This window comes from Acinonyx jubatus, chromosome D2 (assembly GCF_027475565.1).
Source record: "Acinonyx jubatus isolate Ajub_Pintada_27869175 chromosome D2, VMU_Ajub_asm_v1.0, whole genome shotgun sequence".
Lineage (NCBI taxonomy): Eukaryota > Metazoa > Chordata > Mammalia > Carnivora > Felidae > Acinonyx > Acinonyx jubatus.
Window position 1 is genome coordinate 21,111,945 of NC_069393.1, and position 17,113 is coordinate 21,129,057.

General features: G+C 40.6%; 1 protein-coding gene across 4 annotated transcripts in view; it reads right to left on the reverse strand.

The window, feature by feature from the left end:
• ANK3 (ankyrin 3) overlaps positions 1-17,113 on the reverse strand; it is a 679,804-nt gene that overhangs the window by 153,146 nt on the left and 509,545 nt on the right. For all 4 annotated transcript variants that reach the window (XM_053207647.1, XM_053207648.1, XM_027062065.2 and 1 more), the window contains 7 exons: positions 13,288-13,485; positions 11,102-11,200; positions 8,307-8,405; positions 6,354-6,452; positions 3,407-3,604; positions 1,266-1,364; positions 886-984 (listed from right to left, as the gene is read on the reverse strand). In XM_053207647.1, the coding sequence (XP_053063622.1) occupies positions 886-984; positions 1,266-1,364; positions 3,407-3,604; positions 6,354-6,452; positions 8,307-8,405; positions 11,102-11,200; positions 13,288-13,485 (891 nt within the window). The remainder of the gene's footprint in view (positions 1-885; positions 985-1,265; positions 1,365-3,406; positions 3,605-6,353; positions 6,453-8,306; positions 8,406-11,101; positions 11,201-13,287; positions 13,486-17,113) is intronic.

The window sequence follows — 17,113 nt, forward strand, 5'->3', positions numbered from 1 at the left end:
CTCTCTTAAAGTCCACAAAGTGATCTAGAACAGCCCATTCATTGATTGACCTGTGTGTACAACAGATTCAATGTAAACACTAAGTTTAAAGCAGAGCACTGTAGCTGTCCCACAATGGCAGAGTAAAAGAAAAAGATGTATAAAGCTTAAAAATGCTAAAAGTTTTTCCAACCAATAGTATTTAGTGAAAGAACTAGACAGCATTAAGTTGTGGTTTGTATCTTTCCACTTTTCTCAGATCACAGCCACCTGTTCCACAAGAGAGAGCTTACTAAACTGACAGCACTCTATTAACCTATCTTCAAATACACTCTTCTTTATGATTTGCCTCTCAAATCAGAATATCAGGGAATCAGGAAGCCATATACTCTATGTATCTCTTTTCTGAAAAATGTAGGTTGTCTACTGGCCCCAAACACCCTAATAATAGGAATAAAGATTCCTCTTAACAATCATAAAAACTCATAAACAAAATTTCCCAACCCATGTTATTAAACAGAAATAAATAACTCGAAGGCAATGTTTTATGGCCAGGAAAATATCACACATATTTTATAACCTTGAAAAATCAGACTTTCTTACTCCCTCAGGCTATGCTGATGTTTTTAATCTGGCTGAAGAATACTTCAACTTTATTTCCTCCACAGGTTCCAGGATGTCCCGGATTTGTAAGGAAAATCAATTGGCACGTGAATATTTATTGAGCATCTACCACATTAGGTGACCAAAGATCTGAAGGCACAGATTCCCTGAGGAGCTTATATTTCTGTGTCTTTTAAGTGATGTCTAAGGTGCAGGGTGCTACATGTGCAGCAAAGTGGATGCACATACAGAGACCAACAGACACTGCCCACAGGCCTCCTCGGGCTGTCCAATCACAGGTACCTTTGCAGCCGCGTGAGGTGAGGCTCCTTGGTCCAAAAGCAGGAGGGCCACTTTCTGATTATCGTAATGTGCAGCTACGTGCAGTGGAGTTAGCCCGCTCTGAAAACACGTGCAGAAACAACAACCAGTGTCAAAAGCGTCTTAACATCAGAGGCCTAGATTTAGGAGATGGGATTAGTGTGGGTTCAACACAGAGTGTAAGTTACATTCCGCTTTCCACAATGCTTGGACCCCAGCGTTCACCTCCTGTTTCCAAAGTGATCTTCATCCTATGCGACTTAACTCGGGACTAGTCATAATTTAGGTGGCTGGTGGTGAAGTAGCAAGTGCTTGTTTTGCTACCATGGAAGGGGCCTGCTACAAGGTGGTCAGCCTCATACCTTCCCAGCAGCATCTGGAGATGCACTTTTCTGTAGCAGGAGATTGGCTACTTCCAGCTTCCCATATTTTGCGGCCACATGGAGGGGAGTAAATCCTTTCTGGAAACAGAAACATAAAAATAATGACCAAGAGAAATGAAACAAAGGTATCTCTTTCTTGGAACCAATGAACTATTCTCACGATGAAGCACAGTTAAGCCTGTATTTAAAGACCAACACTGGAAGACAACAGCTAGAATCTCCTTATCAACAAGGATGAGCAGTATTTAATCTTTCTCTCTCTGTTGACTGAGTCACAACATGCCACTAATTCTGGGACTAATCAGGCATCTGACCAGGATGAAGGTGGAGAGCTAGATCTGGGACTTATTCTAGAGCTATTTTGGGATTTCACATTTTGGGAAGAATATGTTACTGGGTCCCAATTTGGATTTGGAAGGCTTGGGAAAATCCAGGACAAGTCTGGACCTCCCATATTCCCACATGACTAGACTGGAGCCTTTTTCTTCCTCTTCTCCTATTTCTGCATGTATACACATATCTTTATGTATGCTCCAGGCCTCAGGGGTAGGAGTCAGAGAGTCATGCATCTTAACCACAAAAGGTGAACTGAATAATAACACATGGTTCTATCCCAGTAAGTTTGCAAGAGCTGGGTACTGAGAGTTGAGTAGTTGCTCTCCCTTGCTACCTGCTCCTACAAGGACATGGGTATCCACCAGTCAGTCACTATGCACAGTTATGGAGGTTCCCAAGCATGAGTCAGCAACTGGAGGGTCATCAACACATTTGACCTCATGAGACTAAAGCCAACTAGAGCCAATGGGCAGCTGGCATGGTGGAAGGGCAAGTGTACTCAAAACCTCATCACTCATTACTCTGTTTTACATATTAAATGAAATCCAGGAACTTTGCAACTCAGCTCTACTTAAGAGCCTGAAGACTCACAGGGGGCAAAAGTTGGAGGTAGTCATCATTTATTCGGGTAGTTTTCCAAGTATTTCTAATTATTGTAATTATCTTGTGCATTGATCACACTTCTCTGCATCCAAATAAGGGAGTGAAGCACTGATTTCTAGTTTTCTAAGACACGCCATAGGCCAATTCATCTTTCTATCACACTTGTTAGGTTTACATAGTATCACCAAAAAATGAGCTCTAAATTTGCAGTCTGTACCCACAAAGTAACTGAGTGGTAGATTATTGTTCTAAGGCATCAGAGTTGAGATTTTAAAAATTAAACCATTAATCATACAAGACAACAGCAACAAAAGAACACCAAACAAAAATAATCCAAGAAAAATTCACCTCCTGATTTGAAAGTGGTTTGTACACCTGGCCTTAGCAGGAGAGATCTATGGCTGTGTTTTTAAATCACCATTTAAATCTATCAAATAATGTGCAAGAAACATTGTAATCTAGATATCATTGATGGTTCTTTGGAAGATAATGCACTGAGAAACATAAGACAAACAAACATACCCCAAACTACCCTGCCTCACTCCATGGCTTTGTTTAAATTTATTTAAAAAAAAATTTTTTTAATGTTTATTTATTTTTGACAGAGAGAGAAAGAGACACAGCATGACCTGGGGAGGGGCAGAGAGACAGGGAGATACAGAATCCGAAGCAGGCTCCAGACTCTGGGCTGTCAGCACAGAGCCCAACGCAGGGCTCAAACCCACAGACTGTGAGATCATGACCTGAGCCAAAGTCGGACGCTCAACCGACTGAGCCACCCAGGTACCCCTTATTTTTTTAATGTTTATTTATTTTTGACAGAGAGAGAGAGAGAGAGAGAGAGAGAGAGAGAGAGAGAGAGATGCAGAATGTGAGCAGGGGAGGAGCAAAGAGAGGGAGACAGAATCAGAAGCAGGCTCCAGGCCCCGAGCTGTCAGCACAGAGCCTGATGTGGGGCTTGAACCCATGGACCACGAGATCATGAACTGAGCTGAAGGTGGACGCTCAACCGACTGAGCCACAAGGCGCCCCTCCATGGTTTTGCTGACCATGTTAAGGGCTATCCTGGGATCCCAAGGATAGATGCTGTTGTACCACTCGTGTACCTATTTCCATGCTGGGAATTGTAAGGAGGATGGATCTGGGGGGACACAACAGGATTCCAAGATTCACTTTCATACCTTTGTTGTTATAGATAAAGATGCGCCATGATCCAAAAGGAATGCAGCTACGTCCTCATGCCCCTCGCGGGCCGAAAGGTGGAGTGGGGTATACCCAGAAGTTGTGGCTGCATTTGGAGATGCTCCTTGCTGCAACAGCTGTTGTACTATATCTGCCTTCCCCAATCGGGCAGAAATGTGGAGTGGGGTTTGGTCATCCTAAATGACAAGGTTGAAATACAAGGCTGATTAGCTGAGAACACAATGGTGACGTTGTGAAACATTCAGCAAACTTTGCTTGGTATCAGAGGCTACCGTAGATTCTTTGCCTCAATGCTAAAAAAATCCCATTTATCTTTTTCTTTAACATTTAGTAAGGGGGAGATGGTGGATCTAAGCACGTTAAATACCCTTTGAGTAACCTATTAGTATGAAAAGTGTGAAAGGCAGTTCTATCTATAAATTATCCTCACTACCACCTGCCATATTTTATTAAAATTTTATCCCCTAATGATTCCTTTTTTGGGGAGGTAAGGGAATTTATCCTACTAAAACTGGGAAAGGTATTATACCTCACCAGTTATTGTGCCCTCATATGGAATGAATTATTTTATTGGCGCCACCTTGTCATAGTCCAAAGCACAGAGGCCGGGTATAGGGTTGTCCAGGTATAACTGCAAAAAGACTCCTAGCCAAGAAGGCTGAAAGGCAGCCAACCCTCTGCTTGTCAAGGTGTACATCTTGGCATGAGCTGTATCTGCCTAGGAAAGGCCCCTTATTACAATTCACTCCCAGGCATGAGGCACTGTATCTTGCACCTTGAGGATCTTATCCCCAAATGGGAGAGGCATCTTTTCCTAGTTTGCCCAAAGATGCCTTGTGGCGGTCATCCAATGAGAAATCCTCTATTTGAGTGTGAAAAAATTCAGGTAAGTACTTTAAATAGGGAAGCTAGAGAGAAGAGGTTGGAGCACAGGAGACTGCTCTGAAAAGCTAAGGAGGATGAGAGTCAAGGTCAAAGCAAGAGGGTCTATGTAAGAAGTATAAGAGGAATTGGTGGAGCCACAGGAAGAAGAATACTGAAAACAGAAAAAAGATAATTGTCACAGAAAAATTTCCTGTAATTCTGCTACTGCCACAACCACCACTAAACATGGGCTGAGCACCTACATGTCCCAAGCTCTGTTCTAAGTACGCCACCTACATTAATTCATTAATCATCACGACAATCTTACCACTTGTAACTGTTAGTATTTCCATTTTCTATTTGAAGAAACTAGAAAAATAAATGTGCCACAGAGATAGATATTCATTAACTCGCTCAAACACTATATAGCTAGTAAATGGAGGACCAAGGTTCAAACCCAGGCATTCTGGCTGAGAAAGAAAGGTTCTTAATCACAATACATACTGCCTCCTTAATGAAACAATAACTATAAATTCTATGCTCAATTTCAGCTGTGAGTGAAACCTTTTCCTAGATACAATACTTGATATGTCACTAACAACACTCAGAAAATGTGAGGTTTCTTGTAATCCATGGTAGAGTACAGCTTTTCTTATTTATTCTACTTTACTGATTAAGCAGACTGAACCACTATCTCTAGATCAGGGGTATGAAAACTACAATCCAGGGGCCAAATCCAGTTGCCACTTGTGTTTGTAAACCAAGTTTTATTGGAACATGGACACGCCCATTTGCTTATATAGGATTGCCTATCACTGCTTCTGTTCCAGAATGTCAGAGTCGAGCAGCTGTGACAGAGATGGTGCATCTGTTATAGCCTACAATATATACTAACAGGCTCTTTACAGAAAAAGTTTGCTGACCTCTGTCTCCAGATCCTCTGTAAAATCCACCAACTGGCACCACAGTACATTGGACACCCAAAGCTTGTGTCTGCTGCTGTTATAACCTTTAGGCTCATCTGCAGATCTTATGCTTACAATGATCTAGTTGTGTTTGTTCCCACACTACTATTTTGTACTAGTTACATTGCTACTTTGTGCTATATTTGCACTAATTACTTTAATTAAACAATCGCACAATATGTTAGCAGGTAAAATATGAATCTGAAAGGGAAAGATTAATTTTCCCCTGAGAAGACTAATTTAAAAGCTTTGGAAAGCTTTGACAGAAGTTGATAAAAAACAATTGTGGTCAAATTAGATATGGGTGAGACAACTAAATATTTTGGGGGGATGTTATAAAAGTCTAGACATATTTTGTATACAAATTGCTTCATATATGTCTCAGTTTTCTCACTACTTAACCTGAAACTAGAAACTGCAGACCATTTATATACTGAAGGTTAAATTAAATGATTAAGGCATTTACATATTTATTTACGATCCCTGACCTGAACTGCCATTTTGATAGCCAGACCAACTACCTATCTCAATAGTGAAAGAAAAGTGGGTTTCTTCTGGGAGCTAAACCAGGAAAGCGAAGCATTCAGTCTCAATCCAGACATTCTTCTATGCAAAGGCAAATCCCTAAAGCCACTCCAATTTGAGTCTGAGGGTTTATAACATCTCAAGTTGTGAAGAAAAGGTAAAACCTTCCTTTTTCCTTTTATGGCTGTGGCAGGTGACATATAAGTCAACCAAAAGAGTTCAATTATGCTTCCAAATTATGCCTGTTCTAGAAGCTTTCCACATGAGCCCTTCTCTATGGAGTGTGAAGAATTCTGGATCAAGTCTAGGTTTGATTCCAAAATCTGTTAGAGGCTAGCAATGTGCCAAGGATGCAAAGTTCTTGTTCTATTTAATTTTGTAAAATAATTGAATGGACACATGTGTAGGGAAGGATTTTTTTTTTTTTTTTACAATATCACTTGGATAGATACTTTTGTCATGACTTTATAAGAGTATCCCTGAAAGAGAGCATGCAGGTGTTCCAAGGTTTTAGTAAAATCAAGGGTAATTTTTTTCCTCAAGAGCAAAGGCTTTCCTGTGTCACACATACCTTGGCTTTAGCTTCTACCTGAGCGCCGTCTTGCACCAGATACCTCACGACTTCAGCTTGGCCAGATCGAGCTGCCATGTGCAGCGCTGTTTCTCCTCTCTGGGGAACATGAGCCAAAGGTAATTAATGGAAGCTCTGAAGAAGGGTGGCATATTTTATTTGCATAATGCTTATGATGTAGGGTGTTTTTCTTTTTTAAGTAAAAAATAGTCCCAAGCACTTCCTTATTGAAAATGAGGAAAGATCGGAAATGAAATACACAAGAATTTCACAGCAACCTGATTCCTGATGGAAGGGATTGGAGTAACCCTTGGGGAGCCTGGTCTCCAACAGTGTCAGAAGTGCTGCTCAGTGTGGCCTCCTCCCAGCTTGAAAGGTGAATACTCCCAGGAGCCAAGCCAGAGGGGAGATGAGTGAGTGGGGCAGGAGGGGAGCGCTCAACTAGACAGCCCAACGCCTTGCCCAAGGGAGGCTGCTGCTCCTTGGCATCTGCAGACCACTTCAGTAGTTGTGCCAGATGCCAGCCATATCATGCCACACCTTCCTATTTTTCAAAAGCTGGCAGTTTGGCTGTTTGTATATACTTCTTAAACCTTGACCACAAAATCAGAATTGCAAATAGAACAAAACAGAAATCCTATGTTGCCAGGGCAATATAGACACACCTGAGGGCCAGACTTTGCTGTTGGCTGTTGGTTTGCATTCTGTGATTTAGCTCAGCAGACCAGTATTCTGGTCTTTGGACATTATCCCATGGGGCCATTTTCTTGGCCACTGGGCTCCTCCACCCTGACCACTTCCCTCATTGTCACCAGAGAGAGTTTAATTCAGATTACCTATTCATTTATTTCATAAAAAAATGTAAACAATATAGAAAACATGGATAGACAAAAAGAAACAAAAGGTCATAAAGAGCAAATATATTCTCCCACACAAGTGATATCCACCTAAAAATTCCTTTTATAAATTGAGCATTGCTTTACAGGACATCCACCTCCATGGAAGGATACACAGGGACATATTTCGCATGTAACTTGTTACTATGCTTACTAGAAAGGCATTGGAGATATAGTTTACCAGATCATCCAGGGTTCTCTTTATGAAGGGAAACATTCTCTCTCTCTCTCTGGCATTAGGAACAGGAAAGATGATATTTCTGCTCAGAAGCTGGTCTGTTCCTATCTTGTGGATGTGTTCATTTGGGCTGTTAGAAGACAGAGCCTTCCTGGAGGCTCACCGTCAGGGTGAGTGTGCAGGACCTTATGGCTTGCCCTTTCTGTGCCAGAAAGTGGTTTATTTGATTTTTACTGCTTTGGTGCTCATGAGTCCAAGTAGTGTTGTTATGCTTATGGTCTGGTATGCTAATATTATTATGAAGACAAACTTAAAATCCTATAAAACAATGTCAAATGCCACATGTAGATCTAGAGTGACAAGTCACTTAGAGAGTGATATTTACTCTGAAATGAGCAATGATTAATATGGGACAACAATACCATCCGACAATCTATGAACATGGGTTTGTTATAACCATGGGTTTGCTATAACATGGTCAAGCTCACTAAAGAGAAGAATTACTTTGGATTTACTTGAAATTACAATAAAGATCATTTGAAGTGCCTCCTCAACATGAAACACTTCTTTAAATGCTTCTATTGTAAATTCTTCCCCTCCACAAAAGCTATTTTTTAAAGCATAACATCTGGTAGTAACATATCTGCAAATTTAAGGCACACAACCTGTAAGTCCTAACAATTTGTGGCCAGCTGGCGATTGAATGGATCTTGCCTTTGAAGTAAAGGAAACCACAAGTATTCTCAAATTTTGTCCTTCTAAGTAGTCACATTAAATAGTAATGAATTTAATTACAATAAAAAATAAGTAAATAAGAGCAATTTTTACCAGTTTCTTAAATACTCATAATTGGACATTCTTTGTTAAAAGGATACTTACCACATTGGTCGTGTTTGGTGAGGCTCCATGATGCATTAGTTGTGATACGATATTTACATGCCCCATGAAGGCAGCAACATGGATTGGGGTAAGGCCCGACTAGGAAGAAAAGAGGGAAATAGTGGTTTGTGAGCTTATCATTAAAAGGTTTTGTCTGCCTGCCTCCCTGTCTGCCCTCCATGCACCCACCCATTCATTCATCCATCCCACACTCATCTTAACATAACCACTCAAGTGATCAGATCAGAAGACGTCAGGACATTGCCCACTATGTCAGATTCTATAAGATAAATGTATTAATACATAATAATAATTTCCTTAAAGCAGGTTCAGTGATTATGAAGGACCTATGTCATATCTGCTAAAGAATGATTTCAAACATTCTATAAAGAGCTATGAAAAAAAAAATTAGAGAGAAATGACCTGAAGTTTTTCCCCCTTTGCTACTAAACCTTTCTTATCCATATAACTATGTGTATGTGTGTGTGTGGGGGGGGAATAGGTGCATGTATGATTACATACATACTATTACAAAGCTGACTTTCTGGGGCGCCTGGGTGGCTCAGTCGGTTAAGCGTCTGACTTTGGCTCAGGTCATGATCTCACGGTCCGTGAGTTCGAGCCCTGCGTCGGGCTCTGTGCTGACAGCTCAGAGCCTGGAGCCTATTTCCGATTCTGTGTCTCCCTCTCTCTCTGACCCTCCCCTGTTCATGCTCTGTCTCTCTCTGTCTCACAAATAAATAAACGTTAAAAAAAAAAAAGCTGACTTTCATTTCAGATCCTATTTTGGCCTTTAAAAATGATTCCGACGAACTTAGAGTCAACTGATTCCATTGTACACAAAAGAGCATGGTACTTAACACAAGGCCAACCCTCTAATAAATGAGCAGATCACATTAATTGTTTTAATCACTTAATTTTAACTTTATGAATATTACAAATTAAGGTGATATAATTAAAGCAAATAATACAATGATTACTAGACAAGACTTTAAATTTTGTTTGTCCCACATCCTACACACAAACACACACCCTTATGATTCTTATATGAAATGATGCCATTTTGAATTTTTTAGAATTTAATTCCACGTACAGCATGAACACCATAACTTGGCAAAAATGCTTAATATGGCTAGAAATAGCTAATGTATTTTAAAAAGAGAATGAGAAGGAGATCCAGTCTCAACAGGAATTTGAGAAATGTCAAAAAAATATGTGAAAGAAATTCTGTCTAATAAAAGTGAAGTAAAAGGCAGAAAAGAAAGACTTCTGGTTGGCCAGGCTTCAAATAATGGGGACTGAGGAAAATGAGAACTGTGTTAAAAATCTGACACCTTTTTCCATCAGTAGGGGGAGTCCTTAGAACATGTACAAGGCATGTTCTCATCTTGGTCTGCCTTGCCTTTTAAAGCTCTGAGGAGTACAGGGCTGGCAGAGGATCCTTTCCAGCTGCTGACATCTCTGGATATTTAATCAAACACCAGTCAAAAATATTTTATTTCGGAGCCCATTCTGATCTTTAAAAATGGTTGCCATATACTGAGAATAAGCTTTTAAAATAACAGGTCCCTACCATAAAGACATGGGAGTGACAAAAGAGCAAATCAGTATTAATATTTTCAACCATTTAATAACGTTAAATTTGTAAGTGTTACAAATCAAGGCAGATATTTGAAGATAAGAAACTAGGCTAGATCTCAAATTTTATATCTGCTTCAAATGCTACAGTCTTTATTGATGCATTCAGCAGACCTTTACTGAATGGCCTATACCATGTTGCAGGCATCTATAGACCCATCAGACTCAGGCCTGCCTTGATGGAGCCTGCACTTTCTGGGGAGGGGGAGTGGCTAGGTCATAAGTGAAGCATCCAGATAAGTGCTTTAACGGAAACAGGCACAGGAAGAGGTGCTTCGAGGAGGACCTCCTAGACGAGGCCAAGGACTTCCTAGTGAGTGGCTCCAGATTCGTCCTGAAGAGTGTACAGGATTAGCCAAGATAGCAAACTGGGGGTGACACATGGAGGGTACAGAGATAGGAGGGGAATGAAAGGGTATCCAGTCCCAGAAAATGCTGTGGCTGGAATCTATGGAGAGCAGAGTGCTGGGGGCGGGGCAGGCTGGGGAGTCTGGAGTGGTAGATGCCAGGCGTGCTTAGCACTGATCCTGGTGGAACGTTTCTCTGAGTTCTGTGTCAGTTTTACAAGAGAAACCTAGAGTTGTCCTTTACTAACTTCAGCAACTCTGTGTTTTCTTAATTCTGAGTTTTTAGAGAGAGTAATGCTCAGTTTACAAACACTGAGGGGTGGTGTTATATAAGGTTTCTCAACCTTGGCACATCTGACATTTTGAGCCAGATAATCTTTGTTGTAGAAGGCTGGCTTGAACGTTGTGAAATATTTAGTAGCATCTGGCCTCTAGCCACTAGACACCAGGAGCACCATCCACTTGTCAGAACTAAAAATACCTCCAGACATTTTCACATGCCTCCTGGGGGACAAAATCGCCCCCATCTGAGAAGCACCGCATTACGGAATTTCAAGTAAATTATGCTTTCAGTGGTGGCGCCACTCACCCCTGAGCACAAAGCGTGTGTTCTGAATGATGTGTTTATACTCATTCCCCCTCATACCTGTCTGCTTCCCTCTGACCTTGCAGCCCCTTGGGCGAAGGCTTCAGAAAGTAGTGGCAACCATATACACAGCAAAACTAGCTGTTGAGAATGGCTCTGGGACTCCAGCTGTGAAGACCATCCCCTCATGACCCAGGGAACCCTAGAAATCCCACTCCCCTCACCTCGGTTACGGCTTGGATGGATGCACCGTGTTTCAGAAGGAGTTCCATGACTTTAATCCGATTCTTCTTGCAGGCAATATGAAGAGGGGTAAAGCCATTCTGAAAGGGACAAAGACAGAAGTACATTACTGCCTTCCATTGAAATCCAGTTCCATTGCGTGTGGTAAATGTGTTGCAAAATGAAGTTCTGTAAAGATTTGGAAGTGAGCAGAACAATGAGGGGTTAACAGAATGCAGATTCTTTTCTGGAAGTGTAGGTAGTCTAGCTGCTCCTAGAAATCTGAAGTACCTTGGGGATCATGAACAGGAAGTGAATTTTTGTCATGGTCTCAGTAGCTAAGGCAAAACAGTCGTGCATTTTTAAAGATTATTTTATTTTGGAATTTTCTCTTCTAAATAATGTGTCCCTCCCTTCTCCATCCCATTTCAAACACAGACTAAAAACAGCTGGACCCAAACGTTTGTCCTCACAGCCAAAACTTTGCCAATACTATTCAGACTTCAACTATAAGACCAGTTCTAGAATGTTTTCATCCCAGGGGCATCTGGGTGGCTCAGTCGGTTAAGCGTCTGACTTCGGCTCAGGTCATGATCTCACAGCTCATGAGTTTGAACCCCTCGTCAGGCTCTGTGCTGACAGCTCTGAGCCTGGAGCCTGCCTCAGACTTTGTTTCTCCCTCTCTCTCTGCCCCTCCCCCACTCATGCTCTATCTCCCTCTGTCTCTCAAAAATAAATAAATGTTAGAAAAATTTTTAAAAAAAGATTGTTTAGAATGTTTTCATCCTTTCCATTTTTCAATTTCAATTAGGTACTTAGTCCAAGGAAACAGGAAGTGAAACAACCCAACATTATTCGGATCATTTGGTTTAATATTTAATCTACTAAAGGAATCTGCTTTTTAACATATTACCTACCAATTTGTACTGCCTGATAATTGAGACCATGGGGCATTTTTCAGCCACCATAGAGAAGTATAAAATATCAGGGTCCACTATAAAAGCTTAGGTCAAAGTCACTATAGGTGCTTCCATAGCCATTGTGAGACCATTTACCTGGCCAGAGTCCATTCCAGGATGACTGGCTACAATCTCTACATGTTGTGAAATCTTTAGAGTCAGAGGAAAATAAGAGTGAATGTCCACACCCTGTTTTAAGGCTTTTTTTTTCCTTGTATGGAAAAATGAGTCATGATTAATAATTTCTTTTCCTCCCTTCTCAGAATGCAAAGATATGTTTGATATACTGGGCAGGTCAACAGCTCTTGAAATGCTGTTGTGGTAAAAGTTTTTCGAGTGACAAAGACGGTGGAGCTGCCTGGGGCCAAGAGTGCTCTTCAGTCCTCATCTTTCCTGCCCACTGGTCCTGAGCCCACAGAAGACCAGAGGTGCCATGGATTCATTCAGACAGGGAGATAGCACCAGTTGGAACGGAGCAGTGACCCTTTCCAAATCAGTTGATCAGATGATAGCCTTTACCTCAAAACTGCTAGTAAACTCACATGTTTCCCCTAACATTTGGTGACTGATTTTTTCCTAAACATGGGTACTTATTCTGAACTAAACTTAAACAGCTTACCAAATTGGGTTTATTTATTTTTCCAAAGACAACACACACCATCTTGTTATGAAAATAAAACTATAGCACAGCTAAGCGTTAAAATAACGGATCATCTTAGGAGTGAAGACTACAAATCAGACCCAAATTTTCATTTTTATCACTAGGAAAAGGAGATGACAGGCAATGTGTTAACTTACGTGGTAAACATAACACAAAATTTCAGCTCACAAATTCCTAGACCTCTGATGCTGAAGATAAAGTTTTTTGACCATTTTACTTCATGTTTAGATCTCAGGAAAAAATTTTAATTCACATAATTATAACTTTACCTTCAGTAAGATTGGTTTGACCAGCTCAGTCTTTTTTTTATACTTACATGGTCTTTGGGTCTTGTTTATTGTAAAAGATTCACCAGTGTGGCTATAAAGAGAATGATTTATCCCTATCAGCCTTGTTCATGTCAGAAATAGGTTGTTTCTTTAAAAGATATTTGAAAAAGTTGATAGGAAGTACATTTTATTTAACTAGACCGTCCATTTTTATCTCGTCAAAGTAATCCCTTCACATGCAGAGGTAGCACACTGTCAGCAAGACAACACAGGCTGGACTTGTTGACTGAGCTACTCACCAGGGCTTTGGCATTGGGGTTAGCTTTCTTGTCCAAGAGAACCTTGGCAACCTTGTAATGGCCACAGTGGGCAGCCACATGCAGGGCAGTCAGGTAGTCATTGGTGACGTCATCTACGGGCACGTTATGCTGGAGGAGAAGCTGGACGCAGTTTAAGTGATCCCCTTGTGTGGCCATGTGCAATGGAGACAGTCCATTCTGAAATGCATAAGAAAATCAGTTGTTTTACCTTTTAAACACAAATATGCCAAACACGAAATACAATACAACCATGAAAAGATGAAAACTTTGTTTCTCACACAGAAACACTTTCACCTTTTTTTTAAGGTTTTGTTTTTTTAATTTTTTTTTTATTTTTAAGCAATCTCCACACCAGCATGGGGCTCAAACTCACGACCCCAGATCAAGAGTGGCTCTACCAACAGAGCCAGCCAGGTGCCCCTACCTTCCCCTTTTATGCTTTTTTGTTTTAAGTTTTTATTTAAATTCCAATTAGTTAAAATTTGGAGTAATATTACTTTCAGGTGTCATAATTTTTTTAATTAAAGAAAAAAATTTTTTTTAAATTTTCAGTAGACTCTACACCATACATGGGACTCGAATTTACAATCCCAAGATCAAGAGTTGTATGCTCTACCAACTGAGCCAGCCAGGTGCCCTCTTTTTAAAAGGTTTTAATGATTGGTTTGAACTGCAGGTACTTATAAAACAAGTCCTCCCACTTCTTTTATCAGTTGAAAACACATTTTCCAAGAAAATTCCTTTTCTGATTTAAAAATAGTGTGAATTGCCCTAAGGGCCATTATTAATCATATTCCCAGCGACGTGGAATTCTCTTTTTTCTTAAGATTTTATTTTTAAGCAATTTTACACCCAACGTGGGGCTCAAACCTACAACCCTGAGATCAAGAGTTCTCCGCCCCCTGCCCCCCAGAATTCTTAATATTTAAGAGTGAAAAGGACTTTTAAAAAAAACAAAATGAATACCCATGGTATTCATTACACTGGGTTTTATTTTGCCTTTACAAGTTACTAACCCTTGTTATTGATACTATACTGATTTGATTAACAAAAAAGTTCTGACTAAACACATTTTATCTCACATCAGTGTAGAAAGGAAACCTTCCCTCTGCCATCAGTCTGGTGCCCCCATGTGTCTATGATGAGGAAAGGCAAGGCATTGACCAACTCATTAGCTAATGCTGGCCTCAGTTTAAATCAGCTGGGTTCAATGACAGTTAATCATGTGTGGTGGGAATAAGTAAAAAATTCTTTAAAGAGAGAAGAAATGAATAGGTTCAAAGGTAAATAAATAAAACCTTAAAAAAAAGGTTAGAGTGACATTTAGCATTCAGTATGTGTTTCCCAGTGAAGGCAAAAACAAGGTATTAAGAGATGAGTCTTTTCAAGAATGCTGCCTGTAAACGTGGAGGCAAAGTGGAGGAAACATGGAAATTTCTAGAGAATCCAATTTTTGAAAGAGGCTCTATTAATCACTATGATATATAGTTTAACATATCTGGCCAGGGGGGTAGGATATGACCACAAATTCAGTTTCCAAAAATTTGTTTTCAAGTTATTTCCCTTAATTTATCTATAAATGATATAAAATGGGATATCAAGATAGGAAGAAAAGGTGCCAGCCTCCCTCTAGTCACTCTCATGGTATCATTCACTCACTGTCAAGTATTTCAGCTATTTGTGTTCCCTGAAAGCAAAAGGTTCATGAGTTACAATTTTCCCATACTGCCCCACAGAGAGCCATGTATATATAGAAAGAGGTCAATAAATATTTGTGTGAATTTGAAGACTTCACACAGGGTCAATCAGAATATTTCTACCTAAGAAATTCCACTCCAGGGGCACCTGGGTGGCTCAGTCGGTTAAGCATCTGTCTTTGGCTCAGGTCATGATCTCATGGTTTGTGAGTTCAAGCTCCGCATCGGGCTCTGTGCTGACAGCTCAGAGCCTGGAGCCTGCTTCTGATCCTGTGTCTCCCTGTCTTTCTGCGGCTCCCCCTCTCACACACTCTCTCTTTCTCTCAAAAATAAATAAACATTAAAAAAAATTCTCTCCAACATCTTGAATCAAAGTAGACACTAATGTGCAACAAAGGATGGAGACACTGGGGATAGTAGCACCCACCAGCATATGCACACATGCGCTCCTGTGCTTCCTGCCAAGACATTCCTTTGCTTTATGTTTTGATACAGTCATATGTTTTGATACATTACTTCACGGTGAAGTAAACAAACAAACAAAATCTTAGGAAACAAATGACTTAGTGGCCAGTAGAAATGGAAGGCAGTGTCAACAAAAGAAGGACATTCCCCACTGATACACAAAATAACAATATATGAGTAGTAACATGTCATTGGAGAAGGACAAGAAAGTAAAGATCCTGAACCCTAGGGAGAGGGGTCTTACTGCATACTGTACCCTCATAAAGCTGAAAGTATAGATCCAATGTGATGGGTTTTCTTAGCTCAGAAAGATGAAAGCCTTGAGGAATTAGACAAATGTTTTAAAGTCAGAAATGCATTCATTCACCTAATGTTCATTCAGAAAAGGTTTACTGGAAGTCCACTATGTGCCAGGGGCTGATTTAGGTGCTTGGGGTACTGCACTGAATGAGGCAAAGTCCTGGCTTTCATTTTACTGAGGAGAGAGACAGCTGTCAAGAAAGTAAAGTAACAAGAAGGCCTCCCTGAGAAGAAAACATGTGACTTGAAAAATGTGTGGAGACTGCAGAGATCTGGGACAAGCTGAGGGAACTCAATCTGCAGGCACAGGAAATGAGGACAAACTTGGTGTATTCCAGGAAGCAAAAGGAGGAGTAGAATGAGAGATAAGGCACAGAGGTGGTCAGATTCTGGTAAGGAATTTATTAGTGCAGGGGGACACTTTAGAATGAAATCGTAGATATGACCTATGTTTATCCATCCTTTTCCAAACTCCAAAGTAATTTAAAACATAAATTCCACAAGAGCACATGCATGTGTGTGCACATGCACACCCACATACCACCCCCCCCATACACACACAGGAAAGGAAATAAAAACAGATGTGTGATGTCTATAAATTTTAGAATATGAAAAGAGGGCTTAGTGTGTTAACTCAGCCAGGAGAAAACAGAAGGCTGAATGCTACGTGTCTGTGGTGGGCTATAATCAGTGATGTACTGTTAAGTGTTTAACAACAGCTCTTTGAAAAAGAGAAACCCCAATATGTGGCATTTGCCAATTCCCATGATGTAAAGAACCCTCCTATGACCAATTTTAAGCCATCAGCATCATGTCAGTGAATACAGAATTGGGAAAAGATGAACACAATAGGCTTGATGATGTGGCTCCAACATAATGATTTAATTTTCAAATGCCCCAAAGGCAAAGGATATGGAAACACAGCACACCTTGGAAGATATAGATGAGGCGCAGAGTTAGAAGCAGGATTGGTTCACCTGTGTATGGTGCTGTCAGGTTTCCAGGCCCTTCTGACTCAGCAAAGCCAGATGACTGCCCCATGCCCCTTATAGGAAATCAAGAGTTGAGTCTCTGGAGAAATTGAAGCAGAGAGATTCTGGATACAGGAGCCCAGGCAGAGCAGAGGGGTGTGGTGAGGCTCTGGACTGAGACCAGGTGCTCACAGAAAAAGGAAGGACAGTATGGGTGTCAAGAGTATGGTCTCTTGAGTTAGATGTCCTGGTTCAAATCCTTGTTCTGCCACGAGCTATCCTGAGAAAGTCTTCTCTTTGGGTCTCAGTTTAGTGCCTCATTGTGAGGATTAAATGGGTTGATATATATATATATATAGTGCTTAGAACCTG